General features: G+C 42.6%; 2 protein-coding genes across 3 annotated transcripts in view; one reads left to right on the forward strand and one right to left on the reverse strand.

Annotated features, from left to right (window-relative positions):
* Nucleotides 1–14330, reverse strand: part of LOC139416110 (Fras1 related extracellular matrix 1a) — a 35697-nt gene extending 21367 nt beyond the window's left edge. The window contains exons 1-5 of the mRNA XM_071164403.1: nucleotides 14224–14330; nucleotides 3701–4140; nucleotides 1258–1352; nucleotides 664–974; nucleotides 222–418 (exon numbers count right to left, since the gene is read on the reverse strand). Coding sequence (XP_071020504.1) covers nucleotides 222–418; nucleotides 664–974; nucleotides 1258–1352; nucleotides 3701–3940 — 843 coding nt within the window. The 5' untranslated portion in view covers nucleotides 3941–4140; nucleotides 14224–14330. The remainder of the gene's footprint in view (nucleotides 1–221; nucleotides 419–663; nucleotides 975–1257; nucleotides 1353–3700; nucleotides 4141–14223) is intronic.
* Nucleotides 14331–15053: 723 nt separating this feature from the next.
* Nucleotides 15054–23415, forward strand: LOC139417175 (bone morphogenetic protein 4). 2 transcript variants are annotated; one of them, XM_071166418.1, is made up of 4 exons: nucleotides 15054–15119; nucleotides 20041–20244; nucleotides 20554–21208; nucleotides 23119–23415. In XM_071166418.1, the coding sequence occupies exons 1-4, from the start codon at nucleotides 15062–15064 to the stop codon at nucleotides 23249–23251; spliced, it is 1050 nt and encodes a 349-aa protein (XP_071022519.1). In that variant the 5' UTR covers nucleotides 15054–15061; the 3' UTR covers nucleotides 23252–23415. The 2 variants fall into 2 exon arrangements, with proteins under 2 accessions (XP_071022519.1, XP_071022518.1); XM_071166417.1 differs by lacking the exon at nucleotides 15054–15119 and adding an exon at nucleotides 21969–22055 and having other exon boundaries at nucleotides 19859–20244.
* Nucleotides 23416–23629: the final 214 nt, after the last annotated feature.

Raw genomic sequence — 23629 nt, forward strand, 5'->3', positions numbered from 1 at the left:
TGACTTGCCTAGTTAAAAAAATACAGACAAACAAAGCATTCCTACCGTGAGGTTGTGCTAACAAAGAGGCTGAATTTCTTAGTTAAAATTAAGTTGTCCAGAACTTTCGCAGCATACGACATTAACGAAGATGAAGTACTTTCACTGACCTCAAGATTTCAATCCTTCAATATTTTGGTAACTTCTAGAAAATGTTTCTGATGAGAAATAGCGTAAAGTACCTGGTATATGCTCCCGCTCCTGGTGTCGGTGAGGTCCAGTCGGAGGGCGATGTAGTCTACGTCTGGAGACGGTGGGTCTATGTGCTGGTACCTAAGGCCCATCACCAGGAACTCATCACAGGGCACTTTGATAACCTTTGCCAGCTTCAGGCCGTTCAGGCAGTCCTCAGTCTTACACATGGCCCTGGCCTTGTTATCTGTACGATTAGAAGAGGAAGTGAGGTTAGGGGGATGTGTTCAAGGACAAGTAAATGATTTTGGTTGGAATTCATGCATTACACTGATTTCTCATGCATTCAAATGAATTCAGTTCATGTTGAACACTACTTTTAATACATCCAACATTCTGAGTTTGCCAATTATCTACCAATTGACTGTATCACTATTCTTGTTACCATTACTACTAATATTTTACAACAGTAATACTATTATACATCCATACCTAGCTGCTGCCGGAGAGGAATGAAGCTCTCCGGCTCGTCCCCTCTGGCCTCCAGCTGGTCTGGCTCCCCAATGACCAACTGACCATGACCCGGGAGGTGTGTCTCGTGGGTGTTCACACGGATGCTACACTCAAGACTGGTCATCCTCTCATAGTGGAAGGACACCACGTTGCCGTCCAGCGTGTCGGACAGGCCGTAGAACTCTGGCACCACCAGGGACTTGGGCCCTAGTTTGATGATGTTGCAGTCAGGTTCCATGATCTCCACACGCAGGAAGAAGACCTCTGTAAAGGTCTCTGTCTCTGTGAACCTGGGGAGAAGACCATCTAGTCACACTGAAAACAGTACCAGTGGTCAGAACTTCCTTTTACAAGTGGGGCCAACTTTACAGGGAGGAGATAAGTGAGTACAATACTTAGTACAATAAAGAATTCCTGTTGCTATCTACTCTGTTTTGCAGGAAGTGATGTCTTCAGTCTCCTTCAGTGTCATTTTTTTAGTTAATTCAAAATGGGTATAATTTTTTTTACAATTATAAATACAATACATGTAATCATAGAACCTCTGAATAGAATTTGGAAAGATGCAGGTACCTGTAGAGTCGAAGCTTGACAGTATCTTCTTTTAGTATCGGGCAGCCATTGTGGACATACTTTACGTCATCAGCCAGGTAGTGGCAGTCAAACACCTACAATTTTGATGTGAAAATAAAATCAGATGTATCCGAAATGCAGCCGTGGGCTACTGTAGCCTTTCAGAAAAAAAACAATTTCCAAATGACCACTTAATAAATTAACAATCTTCCCGCTGCAGGATTATTATACTCTTGCGACAAAACTGGTCAAATAAGGTTCCCATGTATGTAGCTTGAGGCTTAGTTTATTGCAGTAAATCTTACAAGGGGCATAAAAAGAGTCCTCAAAAAACACCAGCTAAATAGGAGAGAGAGCAAAAATGCTAATAAAACCAAAAGTTGTTTTTTCTCTCAAACAGCAAACAGAAAAACACTGTCTTGTTTACCCATTATTCAAGTAACATTCAGAAGAAAAACAAAACAGAGCAACCCAAGCTGCACCTAAACCAGAGGTTTCGTCCTGTCATCTGGTAGTAATATAACGTTACCATTGTTGCTTATTTAGGATAAATACTCTCTACAGTCACCGCCACATAACTAGCACCATTTAAAGTAACTACTTGATGTTGTTCATCGTGAACAACAAGTAATAGCGGCCTTAAAAAGTGCTACACAGTAACCAAACAACACACGAGAGTGGGTGGCAACATTTCCGGCTGCGTAGGGGTATCTCAAGTCATCTCAGACATGTAGGCTACTAGGGAGGGCACAGGAAAAAGCCCGGAGTCTGTCAACAGAACTTCATTAGGCCTGGAGGCTGCCTGTCTCTCCCTGCAGACAACGGCTCAATTAGTGTCCAGGGTCAGACATAAAATGCTCAGATCTACCTTCCTTTTCCTTTTCTGAGGATCAGACATATCCGTTTCAAGGGGTTCCAATCACTAATGACATCCACTGCAATACTCACGTTGGTTGAGTTTGTATAGCCACGGCCCCCAATTGCTAATATTAGCATTTTCTACAAATTTTCAAACCAAAAAAACTACTTTCAAGCCCAAATCATTAAGGGCTGGTTTCCAATACACATATTATGCCTAGGACTAAAAAGCATCCTCAATAGAGAATCTCCATTGAAAGTGCTTTTTAGTTCTGGATTGTTTTGTCCACGAAATGAGCCCCTAGGGTCTAGAGCAGGACATAAGTGGTCGCTTAGGGCCCCTGGAGTGTTGGAATAGTAAAATACACACGGTGCAAGTCAAAAATGTGTTTGTGCAGCAGCACTGACAGTCACTCAGTTAGCCATGTCATCTAACAATTTTTCGATTGGATAGTCAGTCTAGCCAGTTATCTAAACTTGAAGTAATCATTTGAAACAAAAAACAGTATCTCTGCCCAATGGCAAAAGGAGTAGAATTGCATGAAATGTATAACAAAAAATCTAAATTTTCTCCCTGCTCAATGGCAAAATGAGTAGAATTACATGACTTCTCTCTGTCCCATGGCAAAATGTGTAGAACTGCAGACAACTTGCTTTAAAACGGCAAAATGTATTTCTGCCCCATGGCAGAATGAGTAGAATTACATGACTTCTCTCTGTCCCATGGCAAAATGTGTAGAACTGCAGACAACTTGCTTTAAAACGGCAAAATATATTTCTGCCCCATGGCAGAATGAGTAGAATTGCATGAAATGCATTATAAAATGTCATTATTTTCTTTCTTCCCCATGGTAAAATGTGTAGAACTGCAGAAAAATTGCTTTAAAATTGGTACATGTTCTCTATGACCGATGGCAACATTTGTAGAATTACAGGAAATTGACTTTAAAAAATAAATGTATCTCTCTGTCATGAAGGGGGGTGGCACTAAAACATTTTGCCCACTCGTAAGGGGGGCTCCCCAACCAAATATTGCTTAGGGCCTCCAAAAGGCTAGAGCCGGCCCTGGCCTAGAGTCTATTGAAGAACTGCTTAAGGAACATACCATGGTACATACTGTATCACAATCCCCCTTGTACCTAAATCTCCTAATATAACAGCTTTATGGTCTGTTTTTATGATCAGCAATTAGGACAATGTGTTAAGCGTTGTCAGGGATTCTCATTATGGGGGAGAAACATGCCAGTGACATACTGTTATTAGCGTTTTACTGCCAGGTTTACCCCAGGGCAGTTGTCTGTCACAAACCCTTTTCCTGGATAGTAAATGGTTGTTCAGACTTCTGTTCCAGTTGTAACAGGTAGGACATTTTCAGAGGTCCACCACCACTAAGTGGTAAACAGGCAGGTAAAAATACATCTTACTTGGGGTCCTGTGTCCGATGTGCCGAGTGTTTCTGCCATGGGCAGGGTCTTCAATGTGTGCTTGTCTCCTATCATCCCCTCTTAGATGACTATTCAACTTACAACTGGAAAAGCAATGGTTACCACCTGTTGACCTGCCACAAAGAAGCCAGTTACATTACCTGGGGTGTCAGCGTCCCCACCCTCTGCGTAATTGGCTCGTTGAGCACCACCTCCACCTTGCAGGCGTCCTTCACCGGGGGGATGTGGAACTGCAGGTCCCCCTCCTGCAGGTAGGCCGGCTGGCCCCTCTTCACCCTCAACCCAAGGTTAGTCTTCACCAGGGAGCCGTGTGACCCTCCAGCCACGACCAACAGCAGCCAGGGAAGTGCCCATCGCAGTGCCCCTCTCTGTAAACCCATCACTGTCCCTAACTCAATGGAAGCCTGTCTCCTGCTTCTTCATGGAATGGGTACCAAAGCAAAGTGGAGACAGTTTGAGTTATAAATTGCGAGAAGGTTGTTCTGTTGACCGCTGTGCAGATGTGGATTTGACAGATTTTCGGAGGAGTTTGTGGTTATCCTCCTCTATGGTAGTGTCTGCTTCACTTGAAGTGGACGGGCTGAAAAATACAAACGTTTTGTTAGTCAGGAACTCCTGAACTAATGTGCAATGGTAATGGAAAATAAGCTTTCAGAACATCTAAATACACAGTGTATCAGATTACTAGACAATTTGTCAAGGAGATCACTATTGCAAATAGTGTATAAAGATGTTTACATATAACACATTACATAATGCTATTTGTGAGGCCGTTTAGTAAGAAAAATTACACAGTTGTCCAGTGTCCACCATGTCCATCATCAGTTCAAAATGATGTCATCCATTTTGTTCCAGGAAGGCATAGTTTGCTGTTTCTGAGTTAATCAGCAGTATACCTTAGCTGTTTTCTCATGTGAGGAACAATGGTGTCCTTCATTTGAGACCGCTGCTCACAATGTCTAATGGGTCACAGGTCTTTGACAAAAGCTTGTATTTGGCATCTTGCCTGTCTCCTTCTGCTTAGCAACGAGCTTAGGAGGAGTTAGAGTGGTTTCCTGTGTCAGAGATTCTCCAGCTGGATATTGTCAGAGATTCTCCAGCTGGAATATTGTCAGAGATTCTCCAGCTGGATATTGTCAGAGATTCTCCAGCTGGAATATTGTCAGAGATTCTCCAGCTGGAATATTGTCAGCGATTCTCCAGCTGGAATAATGTCAGAGATTCTCCAGCTGGATATTGTCAGAGATTCTCCAGCTGGAATATTGTCAGAGATTCTCCAGCTGGAATATTGTCAGAGATTCTCCAGCTGGAATATTGTCAGAGATTCTCCAGCTGGAATATTGTCAGAGATTCTCCAGCTGGAATATTGTCAGAGATTCTCCAGCTGGAATATTGTCAGCGATTCTCCAGCTGGAATATTGTCAGCGATTCTCCAGCTGGAATATTGTCAGAGATTCTCCAGCTGGAATATTGTCAGCGAGTCCTCCAAGAAAGCCAACACACTTCCTGAGAAAGAGCTTTCTGTACCTGTGGTACTCAGGATAACGTCTACCGTTTCTTCTCTGTTTAGAGTTTGAACAGAGCCAAATAATGACAATGAAATGTAAGGATAAGGTCCTCGTACAAGTAGTACCACTTTGTGGAATCAACTTGGCAACAAGCGCCTTGTTGGTAAGATCACATAAGCTGATAGTGTCCCTGTAATACACTCATGGATTAGAAGAATTAAAAGAATGAGCTGGATAAGCCTTGACCTCTCCCTGACCTCAAAACATCTGGATAGTGTCTCCAACACAATTACCCAACATGCTCTGGCATTGAGAACTTTAGGCCACAACCTGACTGCATTTCTTTGATTCATAGGTTGAGGGGCTGGATACTTTCAGAACTGCTTTATTTCTCCTTATAGACATGGACTAACAACCCTGCATGGAGTAAATTATAATGGTGCTAATAATGCATCTATGATTGAGAGACATATTTTCCCATCTTCCCTTCGGATAACCAATTGTTGTGGACTGGCACTTTAGCTGACCACAGAAATCCCTGCCAAGGACTAGTTCTAAGGGTGGCTCTTGTAGCCTGGTAGCGTCAGAAGGGTGAGTGTTCAGTCTGGTTTAACCAGGCTAGTGTCTCAGCACGTCCATCTGAAGATGAGGTGATAACTAGAAATATCTCCCTCTCTGAGCCTAGGAACTTCACAAGCTTTGAACTAGGGTCTGGCGTAGAGAGACCTGTCTCATCTGTCATCATTGAACACATGGCTAAACAAGGTTAATTTCCCTGACTAGCAGTATAATGAACTGAGCAAATGAGCAAAGCCACAAATGATTAATTTGAATACCGGTGTGCTGCAATTGAAGAGTCATTTTTGCGAGTGATGTTGATTTAACACAGGTGTCATATTGCACTGATTGCCCTGACTCACTTTGACCTCTTATGCGGCCTCTCATTGTCTGCTCTGACGAAGGTGGCTTTAAAAAGAGTTTAGCTCTGGGTCTAGGGATTAAGCTAAGCTACAACTGGCGTACAGTTGAAAGTCTTAATTTATAAATAATGACTTATCAAACTCAATATCAAAGCAAACCGGATTTCCCCTTAGTAAATCATCTTTATTAAGAAAACAAAGAGGAAGTAGTAAAAAGCCCTGGGGTAGTGAACAGTAAATCCAATCATCATAATGAGCCAGGAGTCGGATTTCTCCTGTCTCTCTTTCTGAGTTTGGAAGCGGTCCTGCAGTCACAGACATGCCTTTGTTTGCTCATTCCTTTTCAGTCATTTTTACTCCCTCCTCATGTAGGATGACTCCTTCCCTCCCTCCCTCCCCCCTTCCCTCCTTCCCTCCCTTCATACAGTGCATTCGAAAAGTATTCAGACCCCTTCCCTTTTTCCACATTTTGTTACTTTAAGCATAATTTAAAAATAATAATAATTGTATTCCCCTCATCAATCTACACACAATACCCCATAATTACAAAGCGAAAACACGTTTTTGGATTTTTTTTTCTCACATTTATTAAAAATAAAAAACAGAACAAGTTTGAAAAATCGCAAAAATGTTCAACAGTGAAGAGGCGACTCCGGGATGCTGGCCTTCTAGGCAGAGTTGCAAAGAAAAAGCCATATCTCAGACTGGCCAATAAAAATAAAATATGAAGATGGGCAAAAGAACACAGACACTAGACTACACTAGAGGAACTCTGCCTAGAAGGCCAGCATCCCGGAGTCGCCTCTTCACTGTTGACGATGAGACTGGTGCTTTGCGGGTACTATTTAATAAAGCTGCCAGTTGAGAACTTGTGAGGCGTCTGTTTCTCAAACTAGAAACTCTAATATATTTGTCCTCTTGCTCAGTTGTGCACTGGGGCCTCTCACTCCTCTTTCTATTCTGGTTAGAGCCAGTTTGCGCTGTTCTGTGAAGGGAATAGTACACAGCGTTCTACGAGATCTTCAGTTGCTTGGCAATTTCTCACAAGGAAATGCCTTCATTTCTCAGAACAAGAACAGACTGACGAGTTTCAGAAGAAAGTGCTTTGTTTCTAGTCATTTTGAGCCTGTAATTTAACCCACAAATGCTGAAACTCCAGATACTCAACTAGTCTAAAGAAGACCAGTTTTATTGCTTCTTTAATCAGACAACAGTTTTCAACTGTGCTAATATAATTGCAAAAGGGTTTTCTAATGATCAATTAGCCTTTTATAATGATAAACTTGGATTAGCTAACGCAACGTGCAATTGGAACACAGGAGTGATGGTTGCTGATAATGGGCCTCTGTACGCCTATCTAGATATTCCATAAAAAAATCTGCCATTTCCAGCTACAATAGTCATTTACAACATTAAGAATGTCTACACTGTATTTCTGATCAATTTGATGTTATTTTAATGGACAACAAATATGCTTTTCTTTCAAAAACAAGGACATTTCTAAGTGACTCCAAACTTTTGAACGGTGGTGTATGCAAATATGATATTTCAAAAACCTGTTCTTGCTTTGTCATTATGGGGTGTTGTGCGTAGATTGATGAGGGAAAAAAATATTGAATACATTTTAGAGTAAGGCTGTGACGTAACAAAATGTGGAAAATGTCAAGGGGTCTGAATACTTCCCGGATGCACTGTATATGCAATCCAGTACCATGCACCTCCAAAAGTTCTGCTTTCAAATGAGATCTATCCTCTGCAGCCATAAACACACTTGCTAAGACCAGACGACTTATCGGTCTATGGCTCAAAATAGAACGTGACCCTGAAAGACAGGTGATAGCAGAACAATTTGACAACCAACATTACGCATATGGTTTTTCAAGACAGTTTAGTGTGACTATCAGGAGCCGTGTGGAAGAAGCCCTTTTGCCACCCATATGCAACTGGCACATGACTGACTTGGCTGTCTCTCCAGGGCATGTTGATGATGACTGACCTGAGGTTCTCGAACACTCTAACCCCTATCTCACTGACCTAAACCACACATACACACTCACAACACACTGCCAAATACAAATGGCTGATCTGATGAGGGGCCTTTAAGACTATGTGCAAAGCACTATGGGACGGTATGAGATGGACTGAGGCCTAGGCCTGTGGGGAGACATCAGAAGCCCCCTTAAGCAGATCTCTGACGGTCTAGTTTTAACTTTGTTGCTTTCCCATCATAGAACTTAATCTCAGAGCATGAAACATTAGTCTATTTTAACCATATTCGGTTAGGAGTGTTTTAGACCGTTACCTGAGTAGGGATGCCCAACGGCATACTAAACACTGCTAGTTGAACATCATTTGGGTGTGTTTGTGACAATGGAAAATCACTCGGCCTCCATGGACAATTGAGAGAGTTGAAATATTGGCCATTCACGTAACTGTTTCTGAAAACATGCATGATACCTAGAAACATAATAGTTTGAGTGGATATGGGTGAAAAAGTTCCAGTATAGTTTTCATATAAATTGTTTAATATGTCTGAATTTTTGGCTAATGGTATCAAGCTTTACACTCGTCAACACCTGACTCATATTCCTTACATAATGCCCTACTTTTGACCAGAGCTCTATGGGTCAAAAGTTGTGTACTATATGGGGAATAGGGTGCTGTTCAGGGCGCTGCCCTGGTGCTCACAGTCACCACATCATGAATCAATTGGGTTCCTCTGCTCTGAATGATTTCCTTGAAGGTGCAACTTCAGTCCTTCCTTACTACAGTAATAATGTATAAATTGAGACCAGGGGAGTTCAGTAGGTCATACCTTAGCAAAATTGATTTCCAACCGAAAGATAAAATGTGCATCCTTAATGGACAAATTCAAGTTGTACTTCCCCAATTCAAAATGTTTCAAAACATTTTCTCCCTACTTAACATGACCTAGGACAGAGTGACTGTTTTAGCTCTGCACTTTGAAATGTTCAGATCTAAGACTGCCCTTACGTTACCAACCACTTCCAAGCACAGTACAACACCTTCGCCATTCAAAGCATGACTGACATGTGTAAGTGTTGCAGCCATTCAATTGACAATTTAAAGGCGGCTGTGTTTTTGTAGTTAACACCCGCCATTTGAATTCTAACCCCGGTGACTGTGTTCTTTCCTTTTCCCTGCTCACACCTTCTGGAGACCTTGGAACTTGGCCTTAGCCTGAAGGCAAGTGCCAGTTGGTGGTAATGACAGTATTTCCTGATGCAACCTGCTTATTTCCAGATGCTCCTTGGTGCGTTAGCTGTTAGCACATGGGCAAAGTGTTCTGCTGCCTGGGGCTACAGCACATTGGTGCACCTCCCAGCCCAACCCAACCCAGCCACGGCTTGCCCTCCAGTCTGCAGCCGTCTTGGTGCCAGAGCTAAAAATAATTAGTGCCAGGGCCAATTCAAAGGGCTTTTTACTGTGCTGATGGGGATGGATCTGTCTTGGTCTGGTTCCAGATATCTTTGTGCAGTAGGAGTTGGCAAGATACTATAGCACAAACAGATTTGGGACCCAAACAAATTTTTCAAGCTGGCACCAAGGCTAAGGAACTATACATCACATTTTAGGGTAACGTCTTTGAAACTGTGAGAAACTCAGTTTCCTGGAGGCGTGCACTTTCCCAGCGTGCATTGGCTTTGGTCAGAGCTCAATCTATTAGCAATTAAAAGACCCAGTTTGCTTCGTAAAAAAAGGGCCTCAACTCGAAACGGTCGGACCAAGAAGTCAGAATCCTCAGATGTTCCCTAAGGGCCATTTCCTGTGTCCTGTAAGAGGAGACTCTCCAATACTGGGTGGTATTCATTAGGGCATGCAACAGAAAACATTGAAAAACATTTTGTAATGTAAAACGGAAATGAGCGCTTCTTATTGGACAACCCATCACTGTTTTTTAGACCATTTTATTCTATTTGGTGCCTAATGAATACAACCCAGTTGTCCAAGGAGAATCCTAACAGGGAAAGGATTAGGCTCCATTTGTAAGGGGGAAAGGGACAAATTAAAGGCACAGCTTAACACCAGGGACCTTTCCCATCACTAACCGCCCACTCCAACCATCTGCCCCGGCCCCTATATCCTGCATCCCCACAAAGAGAGGCTCCCGGCAGGGTAAACATCACTCCTTGGGCCTGGGTTTTGTTCATTCGGCACTAAACGGAAGAAAAGCGCCAAACGGGGAGGAACTACTATGCTAATTTCCATTTTCCATTGCAAAATTTTTTAAAATATTTTTAAATGTTTTCCGTTGTGTGACCTAATGAACACAGCTCTGGTAAAGCTCTGAAAATCAGAGCAATGTGAGATCAGGGAGGACGTATTTTCACTGCACAGATAATGGTGTGAAATATAAACCTGTTATGTACTGAGAATAGTGCTTGTGTGTTTACATGCTGATGGGAGAGAGACAGTGGTGGATTAGCTGCTATCTCTCTGAGACAGTTTGATCTACGCTCTTTACTCTGGACTTTGGTCTTCTCTCAACATTCACATGGCCAACATCTTTATGTCGAGACCTGGCATCCCCCTCACTTACATATTAACACACAAATCACCAGCTGGAATGTGCAGTTAAGACAATCTTGCTCACTTCGCTATCTTGTCTCTGCTCACTGGGTCAGTGAAGCAGCACTCACTGATATTTCTGTAGGTTAAAGCCAAAGAAGAGCTTATTCACCTGACTTTCACTACTGTAAGTCCGTCCAGTGAACCCAAATCTATGTGACACCAAACCAAACAGACCAACAATGCCAATGGTATTTCCTAAACAACAGACCAACTCAAAGGGATTCCGTGGATAATAAAGGGATAAATATAGTATTGTGTGTTCAAGTGCTTTCCCCCACTGGGCAAAAACGTTGTTTCCACATCATTTCAACTAAAAAGATCTATGTGATGACATTGACTCAACATGGTAAACTGATTGGATTTACAAAAGTAGTCATCAATGTAAGAGGATTCCGTCTTTTTTTCCACCCAACTTTGAACCTAAATCCAATAACGGGGTGACATTTTTGCTTGATTTCATGTTGAATTCACAACTCAACACAACCTAAATCGAAACTAGACGTTGAACTGACGTCTGCGCCTAGTGGATTGAGGCTTTACAAAAAAACCTAAGAGACACCAATCTGAAGTAAGCTTCTCACAAATTTCTGACACTGTTTACCCCTCAAAACTCCTTGAACATGATCTTACCAGCAGCGTAAACCACTGGCATTGTACTGAGAGCAAGACGCGACACGTTTTTAACCAACCCTGACTCTGATTATAAGGTTAACCTCGGTTGGAGGCATTCACAGGGAGGTTTGGAGCATGTTCAGTGCACCAGTGTTGAAAGGAGCCTGTGTGGGCTAAGAAAAACCCATAATAATGGGGTGGAATGGGGTGTCAAACTTCTAACTGCAGTAAAACTCCAACTGGGTCTGTGACCCTCTTAACCAACTGAAGCATGCAGCTCCCCCCCCCCCCCCCCCCCCCCCCCCCCCCCCCGTTCTTTGTTTGTGATTATAGTTTGAGGAAGGAGCTTGACAGCTATGGTGGAAGCTTCACTTGCAGTTCAGTTGGAATCGGGTGTGTTTTTACAGTGGGAAGTTATCTCAAAAGCAGTCGCACAACGGTGAGATAACGGAGGCCTAATAAAAGTTAGTCAATTACGGTTGAAGACAGTTAAACCGTTTCATTGTTGGGACAGAAAAATAGCCAGTGTTTTGGATACATTTTTTATCCTATACCAACCAGAATGAAAACACATGTCCAGGGGTCTGTTTAAGACATACAGGTGTGTGTCTGCAAAGCATCAGCTCCAGGATGGCCCTGGACCCTGGGCCCCGAGAGTTGAACTTTGCTGTCCCCCAGGAGTGTGATGCAATCCCTCTGTCATCACCTCAAGCTCACAGCTCTCTATGCCCGTCATAGCACAGCCCAGACATCTGCTCTGTGTCAGTCCAACGTAAGGTCTCAAAATTAGATGGACTTTTTTTCCAACTGAAACTGAAGTACGACCTGGCATCGGTTCATGTGTGTCTGCTTTCATCAATGAAACTGGTATTCATTCTGGAATAAACTGTGATTTTATCCAGTAATGTTTTGCAGGAGGCTGGACATGGGACACGGTTATTCCCAACCAGGCCAGTTAGAAGTCATTAGACCTGGGAATGGACATTGATTTGTGAAATGAGGTCTGTAAGGCCAGGCATGATGAGAATTGTCCCATGCTTTTTTATTTGTACATTGGGGAGGAGACTGTTTTACTCGTATGTGTGCTTGTGTGCGTGCATGTGTCTGTGTTTACATGATTGTGTGAGTTGAATTGTGTCATGTGATACTGGACTGGTCATGTGATCCTACGACTGACATATCCCAGAGCATGCTAGGTGGGTGGCCTGTGCCCTCCTGAATGCTCACTGACGCAACACAGTTCCGGTACCTGATTGGTGGGGGGTCAGATTGGGAGGACACAGGACAGCATACCAGGCCTGACTGTAAAATCAGGATTCGTATTGAGGAGAGGGGCTGCATGATATGGGTTGTGAGGCAAATGTGGTGGAATGTCTGTAGATACAGTATGTTTATTTCAATCTAGAGGGATCTCGTGATGTCAAACGGAATCATACTATCAAATAGATCCCTTACTGGTTTAGTATAAGACCAAGCTGTATTTACTAAATCTTTAGAATCAAGCGTCCGAACTCCGGAGAATCCATCTCACCAAGATCAAAGTCATCACCACTGTACCTCTTCAAAGACAAGTTGACACAAACTATCACTTCCGTGGCCAGTTCTCAGTGTTCAACTGAGTGTATAATTTGGGTCTTGCAGAGATGGGAATGTAGCGCTTCCCTTTGACAAGCGGGTCTTCTCCACAGCTGGGAATGCCTAGTGATCAGCTGCCTCCGCTCAACAGCCAAGCGCCACTGCACTGCGTCTCATCTCCGTAATGACAGGCTCCTGAGCAGCCAGCAATTTCCAAAGAAAGAGGAGTCAGAGAGAGAGAGAGAGAGCGAGCAAGAGAGCGAGCAAAAGAGAGAGAGAGAGAGAGAGAGAGAGATAATAGATAGAGAGAGATAGAGAGAGTGAGAGTGAGAGAGAGAGAAAAGAGATAGTGAGAGTGAGAGAGAGAGAAAAGGAGTCCTGTATTTGGCAGCCAGCCAGCCAGCATATTCATCCAACAGCCAAGTTGTGATGTGTCCCAGACTTCTTATGACAAGAGAGAGGAGTTTACTAAGTCCTAGTCCATGAGATTGATACAAAGGAAGGAAATGTAGGAGTGATGTGTCTTCATATATTTGACTTCAAAAACAGAACGGAAACAAACTGCTAACACTTTTCATTAAAATGCTTCAGGACATTTTTTGAGTGTCTTTGAACACTTGCAGTATAACTACTGAGCTCAGTCAAGGTGACTCGCGTAAGTGGTCCGTGACGAACTCCTGGAAAAGTGACACGCAAAACAAACTTAACAGTCAAATTTCAAGCTCACTCTATTGTGAAGAACGTGAAGGTCATACAGTGTACCGCCTCTCTGTCTTAACTAGGGCACACAATAACATGTCTGAAGAAGACCATGCAGTAAGAGAAGCGCATGAAAGACTAGAGTCCAACAACTAATGCCCTAGCCCAGACTCTTGTGATATTTGTTGTTGCTTTAAGAGGCAGCTTTCTCATGAAAACGACACATTCTTTTTAGAAAGGTTTGAGTGTGCTTTTTAGAAGTGTGTGTGCGGGGGTGGGTGGGTGGGGGGGGGGTGGGGCTGATTCCTGATCTCCTGGTAGCTTGAAGTACCATCATACAGACCATTCTTCCTTACACAACCGATCAGAGATTGATAACAAATCCAGTGGACCAACCTTGTTTGTTTTATACAACTCGCCCTTCCCTTTCTTTTCCTGAAATGTTTCCCTACTATAAAAACGTTAAATGACAAGCCAGACCACTACAGATCACAACTTTGTCTTTTAGTAAGAAAACTCACATCTCATCAACTTTTCGGAATTCCTCCACATACTGATTGCCCTAAGGGAACTCACATCTCATCAACTTTTCAGAACTCCTCCACATACTGATTGCCCTAAGGGAACTCACATCTCATCAACTTTTCGGAACTCCTCCACATACTGATTGCCCTAAGGGGACAAATAAAAATAAAGCTGAATTGACTGCCAACCAGTAAAGCCAACAGCAAGACAGACTGACTGACATGCCCTTACCTTATTAGTTCATAGCTCCTTCTCCCTCTCTTTCCCACCAGGAGCTCCCTCTGTTCATGCACTCCTCTCCGCTTCCCACAGCAACTGTCTAATTGACAGAGAACCTTGCTCACTCCTAAATGTCAATCCACACCCCACGAAGAGAGAGAGAAAAAGGAGAGAGGAAGGAGGGAGGGAAAACAAGCCTGTGCGTGTGCGTGTGTTCGGGGGGGGGGGGGGTTGAGAAGAAGGCTGACCAAAAAGGGAAGAGACTAAACAGAGCGGAAAGAACCAAAGACAAACACTGAGAGCTCAGATCAAAGGGTTCCTCTAAGTGCTCCTAGTGCTGTGTGCTTGGACCAAGACCTTTGTCATTATATACTAGGAGTGGGCTGAAAGAGAATGATATTTCACATCTGATTATGGCCACACACAAATAAAACAGGTAAGAAAAACATATTCTGAGCATATTTTGTAGTTTATCTACTAAGTCATTATATACTGGGAGTGAGGTTGAGGTGGACTAATATTTCAGATCTGATTATGACCACACACAAAAAACAAGCTGGAAAAACATCTTCTGAGTATGTTTTTCTAGTTTATCTGTGTTTGTGTTGCTCCCGTTTCCTCTTTCACTACCCCCGTAAGTTTATTTTTGTGACCTTCTGTAATTATAGAACAGTGATAACATCTGGAAATATGAAACAACACATCTTTTAAAAGCTTGCTTTGCAGGTCGGCTAACCTACTCCTAACCTATGCACAGATGCCGCCTGAGAATGTGTTCCATGCAGGGAAAACACTTGGGCTGTTTGGAAAGCTTTTTCTGAACCACTGTCTTGTTCGCCCATACAGATAGATGAGCAAACAACTACAGTTCTTCCGCACTGCAGTAATTATGTATGACTTGAGACCAGGTGAGTTCAATTGTCCTTACAATAGCAAAAATGATTTTCAACCAAATACAAAAATGTGCATTCTTAATGGACAAGTTCAGGTTGTAGCTCCCCAATTCAAAATGTTTCAAAATGATTTCTCCGTACTAAACAACAACAACAACAAATGTGATGATGTTGAATCAACATAAGGGAATTTGGTATTTTTGTCACCCAACTTTTAGCCTAAATCCAAACCTTTATGAAAAAATATTGCAGTTAGAGTGCAGTATAACTGCAGTTCAACTGCAGTACAAAATACCACAGGGGACTGCAGTTAATGCAGTTTCAAAACTGCAACCATGAAGGCCTGATTCACACAGTCTCCTCTGAACAGTTAATGTTGAGAAGTGTATGTTACTTGAACTTATTTTGGCAGCAATCTGAGGTGCAGTTAACTCTAATGAAGTTATCCTCTGCAGCAAAGGTAACTCTGGGTCGTCCTTGCCTGTGGCAGTTCTCATGAGAGCCAGTTTCATCATAGTGCTTGATGGTTTTTGCGACGGTATTGGAAGAAACTTTCAAAGTTCTTGAAATGTTCCGTATTGAATGACCTTCATGTCTTAAAGTAATGATGGACTGTCGATTCATTTTGCTTATTTGAGTTGTTCTTGCCAAAATATGGATTTGGTCTTCTACCAAATAGTGCTATCTTCTATATGTCAACCCTACCTTGTCACAACACAACTGATTGGCTCAAATGCATTAAGAAGGGGAAAAAAATCCACAAATGAACTTTTAGCAAGGCACACCTGTTAAATTAAATGCATTCCAGTTGACTACCTCATGAAGCTGGTTGAGAGAATGCCAAGAGTGTGCAAAGCTGTCATCAAGGCAAAGGGTGGCTACTATGAAGAATGTCAAATATAAAATATATTTTGATTTGTTTAATACTTTTTGGTTTCTACAATGTAGAAAATAGTCAAAATAAAGAAAAACCCTTGAATGAGTAGGTGTGTCTGAACTTTTGACTGGTACTGTACATTGAAATGACATCTGTGACCAGTGGATAAGCCAATATCAGGGTGAGCGCTAAAGTGCGGGGATTGTAATGATTTTCACCGAAAATGTACAACTATGGCATTAACGTCTACATTTTTGTGAAAAAATTAAATGCTTTGATCAAAATTGAAGGATTCTGAACACTCTCCCTAGTCCCAACTATCTCGGGAGTTTGAAATCACTTTGACGTGAGCTGTAACCCTTCTAGCCACAACCCTCACGCCAAGCTAAGCATCCATCAATGCACTTCGTCACAGTGACACCCAACTTCACCAAAGCCTAGTTTGGAATAACCTTTGACCTGTGTGTCAGATATTATCCAAACACTGTGTAATCTACTGTTCACCATATCCCCCACTCTGACCCTCACCATGATTGAACCCATATAGAAATATAATTGACAAAGGATATTAAATATTTAGTACTCTTTACATCCTATATTCAATCGCACTATTTCTTTTACCCCAATTTTCAATCTTGTCTCATCACTGCAACGGGGCGAGGCGAGGCGAAGGTGGAGTCATGCATCCTCCGAAACATGGCCTGCCTAACCGTGCTCCTTAATGCCAGCCGCATCAATGTGTAGGAGGAAACACCGTTCATCTGGCAACCGGGGTCGTTCAGCAGGCACCCAGCCCACCACAAGAAGTCACTAGAGCGCAATGAGCCAAGTGAAGCCCCACCGGCCAAACACTCCCCTAACCCGGATGACGCTGTGCAAATTGTGGCCCAGGCCTGTAGTAACGCCCCTAGCACTGCGATGCAGTGCCATAGACCGCTGCGCCACTCTGGAGGCCCAGTCACACTTTTTCTATGTCTAACCCTGACTCTTACAGTGGGGCAAAAAAAGTATTTGGTTAGCCACAAATTGTGCAAGTTCTCCCACTTAAAAAGATGAGAGAGGCCTGTAATTGTCATCATAGGTACACTTCAACTATGACAGACAATATGAGAAAGAAAAATCCAGAATTTTTTTAATGAATTTATTTGCAAATTATGGGGGAAAATAAGTATTTGGTCAATAACAAAAGTTTATCTCAAGACGTTGTTATATACCCTTTGTTGGCAATGACAGAGGTCAAATATTTTCTGTAAGTCTTCACAAGGTTTTCACACACTGTTGCTGGTATTTTGGCCCATTCCTCCATGCAGATCTCCTCTAGAGCAGTGATGTTTTGGGGCTGTTGCTGGGCAACACGGACTTTCAACTCCCTCCAAAGATTTTCTATGGGGTTGAGATCTGGAGACTGGCTAGGCCACTCCAGGACCTTGAAATGCTTCTTACGAAGCCACTCCTTCGTTGCCCGGGCGGTGTGCTTGGGATCATTGTCATGCTGAAAGACCCAGCCACATTTCATCTTCAATGCCCTTGCTGATGGTAGGCTTTGTTACTTTGGTCCCAGCTCTCTGCAGATCATTCACGAGGTCCCACCGTGTGGTTCTGGGATTTTTGCTCACCTTTCTTGTGATCATTTTGACCCCACGGGGTGAGATCTTGCGTGGAGCCCCAGATCGAGGGAGATTATCAGTGGTCTTATATGTCTTCTATTTCCTAATAATTGCTCCCACAGTTGATTTCTTCAAACCAAGCTGCTTACCTATTGCAGATTCAGTCTTCCCAGCCTGGTGCAGGTCTACAATTTTGTTTCTGGTGTCCTTTGACAGCTCTTTGGTCTTGGCCATACAGGTGCCATTAATACAGGTAACGAGTGGAGGACAGAGGAGCCTCTTAAAGAAGAAGTTACAGGTCTGTGAGAGCCAGAAATCTTGCTTGTTTGTAGGTGACCAAATACTTATTTTCCACCATAATTTGCAAATAAATTCATTAAAAATCCCACAATGTGATTTTCTGGATGTTTTTCTTCTCATTTTGTCTGTCATAGTTGAAGTGTACCTATGATGAAAATTACAGGCCTCTCTCATCTTTTTAAGTGGGAGAACTTGCACAATTGGTGGCTGACTAAATACTTTTTTGCCCCATTGTATATACTCGTATGTAAAAAAAAGTGCTATCTAGAACTTAAAAGGGTTCTTCGGCTGTCCCCATAGGATAACTCTTTGAAGAACCCTTTTTTGGTTCCAGGTATAACTATTTTGGGTTCCATATAGAACCCTTTCCACAAAGGGAAAGAACCAAAAATGGTTCTCCTGTGTGGACAGCCGAAGAACCCATTTGAACCTTTTTTTCTAAGAATGTATTATTCCATATAACATGAGCTCTAACTTTTCTAAAATTCTTCCGAGAAACTGTAACAGATAATCTGTTACGTGTATCCGGAAGTTTAGAACTGAATAAAATAGAAGACGAATCTAAAAGGGGGTATGCGCCAAAACAGTTATTTAGCTAGCTCAGTCCCTGAGAAACTGTTTGTTGCTCTCTCAGTCCCTTTAGGGCGTGCAGTTTGTGTAAGATGTACATAAGTGGAACCAGCTTTAACTCCTGATGCTGACATATATACTTGGATGAGTGCACACGCACACATTCACTCACACGTGCATGCACATACACACACAGGGTAGTAATTGATAGCCTTTCCGCCCTGCCTGGCAACACCCACCTCCAGAGCACTGAGGCACCAAATTAATCCTTCATCAGCCAGTTAATATAAAACAGATTAGTGATTTGTTAGCAAGCTGGTACTAAAGCTTTTTATTCACTTCTTTAGGAAGTTGTAGTTGGCACCCCCACCCCCCCCCCCCCCACCCCCCCCACCAAAAAAAAAAATTCTGTTTCTACCACAGATTTAGGGTGTTAAGATAAACATTTTTTATGGTAGTCGTAAGGGTGGAATCATTACGTATAACATGTTTGTCTGTCTGTAAGTTTAGAGCATCCCTACAGCTATGGAGCACAGCTGCATCTTTGAATTTAATTAAGGTTCAGGGAACCTTGATGATCTGCTTCTGTCAGGCTGAGTCCAGTGAATTAGCCCCCTCTATTGACACTTTTATTTTATGACAAACGGAAGGTAAAAGAAGTAATGAGTGTATTGTGTTACTTATGAACTGACTGATTGGGTATTCTGTTCGTAAAAATGTGATTTGGTTAGACTCCTTAAGGGCACAAACGAGGGCCTTGACTGCCTGTCCAACTGTAAAGTATTTTCTAATGTTTAATAAAAAAAAAAAACATGCATCTTCTTCAAACAGGTTTTGTTCTCACGGTTGTTATCTTTTGTGGAGCGAGGGAAAAGTCTAAACATTTTAAACATCAATTGAGGCATCGCATGTAAAGTGCTTGTTGACCCTTACAATAATGCCTTGTCTTTTCTGTGGAACGTTCCCACAGTTTTAAGGGTGGACTAAAACTATATTCTGGTTAGGACATCTGACAATTTATGCAACCCATTGTGCTGCAAAAAATGATTCGGTCTCTAGAATAAAATGATACGGTATCCAATATTTGATCATACTTTTAGCAGCAGCAACTGAAAAAAGCTTTTTAATTCCAAAACCAAACGGGGGAACAATGTTGTACTCAGCCCCCATTGCAGAAACAGTCACTATAATGATGCTTGTCAAATGGAGTGTGACATTCCAGAGGTTCTCTGTGTGATCCCTAATTGCTTTCACAAAGTTCTGACGGTTCCTGGAGTTCTAACAACCCAATTAGTGAGTGACCCGCCTTTCGGTCCTTTCTGTCCTTCTGGGGCATGAGATTGAGGCTTGACCGTTTCTCACCATTCTTTGATCAGACAAGAGGACGATAAGACATCGGCTCATCCCCAAAGTCTGTTTGTGAAGTTGGATTTGTTTTTTATCGAAGGTTCAAATTAGCCTTTTAGGTGGATTAGCCTACCGCTGAATCCAAGGTTTGATTGTTGAGCTGCCTGTTTGAGGTGCTTACATGCCATGCTGTTCCTTCTCCTGTTGAATTGTGCCTGGGGCTTATTGCTCACAGATGACCTGGAAGGTGCCATCGAGGAGAATAAGGAGCTGGGCAAAGCCATTCTGGAGATGCTGCACATCAATAAGCTGTCTGCACCCCATGTGGCCAAACCACACCCCTACATGAGACAGGTCTATCAGCTTCTGGACACACAAGAGGCCCGAGACTTGGGAAGCTCTGATGGAACACTGGTGCAGAGTTTCCGGAGTGTTCTGGGTAGGAGCCTAACTTGAAACCGTTATACCGAAAATAAGATATTTTCCTGACATTGATTGGTCCTCATATGGAATTTGAACAATATGTTTAATGTCTTATTAGCTAGTGAAATTCCTGTTAGTCCTGAAAACAATTCTAGCTTGCAGTTAGCTAACATCAGCTTTATTATACCATAGTTGTTCAAGGTTGTGTGTGTGATGTTATTAATTGATGCCTGTATTTTGTTTGTTCTGTGCTGTGAGCCAACTTTGGATGCAATCAACTAGATTGATTAACATGGTCTCTCTTTATGTTCCTTGGACCACGCAGGCCCACCGCATGCCCCCGCAGGATGGATCTGGTTCAACGTCTCTCACCTGAAGCCTTCTATGGCCGTGGCTGAGCTCGTCCTGCTCCGCAAGACCCTCCACCCCGACCCCCTCAGTGTCACAGTGTCCCTGCACAGCCTGACCCGGGGTGCGAGTGGCCTGAGCGTGAGCCCTCCCCTCGAGGAGAGGATCCTGACCCTGGATCAGCTACCCCTGTCTGGTTATGACGTGTTCGACGTGTCCCCCTTCATGTTCTCCTCCATGCCTCTGGACGTGGTGGGCTTCCAGCTGCGCTACACGGACGAGAGTGGGAGCCTGGTGCTTCATGAGGCCCTGACCCAGAGCCTCTACTGCCTGGGAGGTGGTTCCCTCAGCGAGCCCCTGCTGGTGGTGTACCGGGCTAGGCCGCTTCGCCCCCAGACGACGGCTGCCACCAATGGGTTCCGGCCTGAGCGGAGACAGCGCCAGCACTGCCGCACGAGGAGCCACGAGAGAAGGAGCCTCTTCCTGGCCAAACGAAATGGCTACAAGCACCGCCGCTTTGATGCCAGCTCTGACTCACAGTGTCGGCTCTATCACCGCTATGTTGACTTCAACAAGGGCGATCTGGCAAACTGGATCCTACAGCCGTCAGGGTTCAATGCTACCTTCTGCAGGTGGGAACGTCACACAAACATACATTGAGCTCCAAAAGTATAGGGACAAATTCACTTATATGTTTATTAAAGTAATAAAAGGTTAAATATTTGGTTCCCTCTTCCTGGTACACAGTGACTACCTGTGACTCTAGCCTGTGACTCTACACATTTGTTGGATTCATTGCTGTTTGTTCTGGTTGTGTTTCAGATTATTTTGTGCCCAATAGAAATGAATGGTAAATAATGTATTGTGTCATTTTAGAGTCCCTTTTATTGTAAATAAAAACAGAATATGCTTCTTAACACATTCATGTGGATGCTACCATGATTACAGATAATTCTGAATGAATCGTGAATAATGATGAGTGAGATAATGACAGAAGCACAAATATCATACTTAACTTTGTACTACTTTAATACACTTACGTGAATTTGCCCCAATACTTTTGGTCCCCTAAAATGGGGGGACTATGTACAAAAAGTGCTGTAGTTTCTAAACGGTTCAACCAATATGGATGAAAATACCCTCAAATTAAATTGGACAGTCTGCACTTTAACCTCGTAGTCATTGCATCATTTTAAATCCAAAGTACTGGAGCCAAAATAATAACAAAATGTGTCACTGTCCCAATACTTTTGGAGCTCACTGTAAATGATGACTTAACTACCCAAGTGATGATGTCATTGCAGTCAGTTTTGCCCGCTGACTGGGTCGTGAAGTGATCATCCAATACATAACCTTGGATGTGTTTATAATCAGAGCGTTATCCCATTTCAGAGGTACCTGCCACATTGGGAATTCAGAAGTGTCCATAGAAGGATTTAGACCAAGGAAAATATCACCTGAGGAGAGATCAGTGAATAGGTATGTGTTGAGAACTCGATATCCAGTATTCACCACAGATACTGTAGTAGCCTTTGTGCAGCTATTTGTAGACAATACTGCCCTACAAAGGCAAAACGCAGTAACTACACTTTGTCAAAATGTTGTTAAGACTGAAATGAAGCTTTGTAGTATCTGTTTTATCTTGTGCCCTGGTTCCATTATGTTCTGTTTCAAAGAAAATGTAGTTTGAAATTTGCAGTAACTACAAAATCGAAGGAAAACCCAAGGAAAATACTGCACTTTTACTTTGTTTCACCCATGTTTTGACTGCAGGTACCCGCTCTGCCATGCAAAGACAAAGAGCAGTAAATACGTAAACAGTGAAACTGCATTTTTTTTGGCTGAAAATGTATTTGCTGTCCAGACAAATACAATATGTCGTAGGTCGATAAGTGATAATGCACTGATGTGTCATCTTATCAGGAAGTAATTTTTATGCATATCAACCATGACCTATGACCCATAAATGAAATAAATGACCATACCAAGTCAAAAAGGAAGACAATAAGAAAATTGGATAAACACATTTAGATTGTAGATATATGTATTTTTAAATATAAATGTTCTGTGTGATGAAATAGTCCTTGTAGATATTGCACTTTGCCTTTGCATGACCCATATAGTTGTTTCAGGTCAAATCAGTGGTCATGGTTGATGTGCATAAAAATGATCACTTATGCACTGATGTATCTATCATCTTATTGTGAAGTAATTTACAACATAATTGGCTGGCTAGCAAAAAAACTTTAAAGCAATTTTTCTGTTTCACTGTTGGCGTAATTACTGCGTTTGGCCTTTGTCGAGCAGAATAGACATCCACTTTGTATAGTTTCATATCCACTAGGACAATATTATTCTGCAGGATTGTTGTAATTAGGGTTGCAAAATTCTGGCTTTCTAGAAAATCACAGATGGAGGATCCCTGATTTCCTGCCTATTCTCTCCTGATTCTGGGAGTCTTCCAACCAGGATTTCTGTTGCAGGAATTTTGCGACCCTACAACATTACTGTAGTTGTAATATTTTGTTTCCTTCAATTTCAGCTCCAACTGTGTTCCACTGGAGCTGTCATCTCTCACCGTGATGTATAGGAGTGAAACGGATGACGTCATAATCCAGAAGTTTAGAGACGCAAGGGCAGAGAGCTGCACATGCCAGCCACAGGCTAAACCTTGAAACCAGCTCCCACATACAGTATTTACCTATCCTAGCCACTGGAGGGCGAAATTGCTTATTGAATCGGAAGTAGGATGCCTGCTAGAAGACCGGCTAGTAGACCTGGGAGAAAAGGATTAGGGTCATTTTATGTTTTGAGAAATCTATGAACGAGGCTTGGTATGTTCTGGTGTGGTGGGTGAATAAAAAATACACTTGAAAAATGTTACACAAACGGGCATTTTGTTATAAGACTTGTCGTTTGGAAGTGCAGCAAAACAGTTTTTTACATCTGTATACTATGTTATAGGCTAATTTACATATTGTACCTATCTGATCCTTTCAGATCTACAATGGTGCTTGTAGGGTTCGGGGCTCGGCGCGGGTTGGGTTTGATTC

The sequence above is a fragment of the Oncorhynchus clarkii genome, chromosome 9 (assembly GCF_045791955.1).
Source record: "Oncorhynchus clarkii lewisi isolate Uvic-CL-2024 chromosome 9, UVic_Ocla_1.0, whole genome shotgun sequence".
NCBI lineage: Eukaryota > Metazoa > Chordata > Actinopteri > Salmoniformes > Salmonidae > Oncorhynchus > Oncorhynchus clarkii.

Excerpts from the sequence above, each read along its gene's own strand:
- LOC139417175 (XM_071166417.1), top strand. The coding sequence starts at position 19,992 with ATGCTGTTCCTTCTCCTGTTGAATTGTGCCTGGGGCTTATTGCTCACA. Across the intron at positions 21,209-21,968 it reads TTCAATGCTACCTTCTGCAG|AGGTACCTGCCACATTGGGA; the intron begins GTGGGAACGTCA and ends ATCCCATTTCAG. Across the intron at positions 22,056-23,118 it reads GAGGAGAGATCAGTGAATAG|CTCCAACTGTGTTCCACTGG; the intron begins GTATGTGTTGAG and ends CTTCAATTTCAG.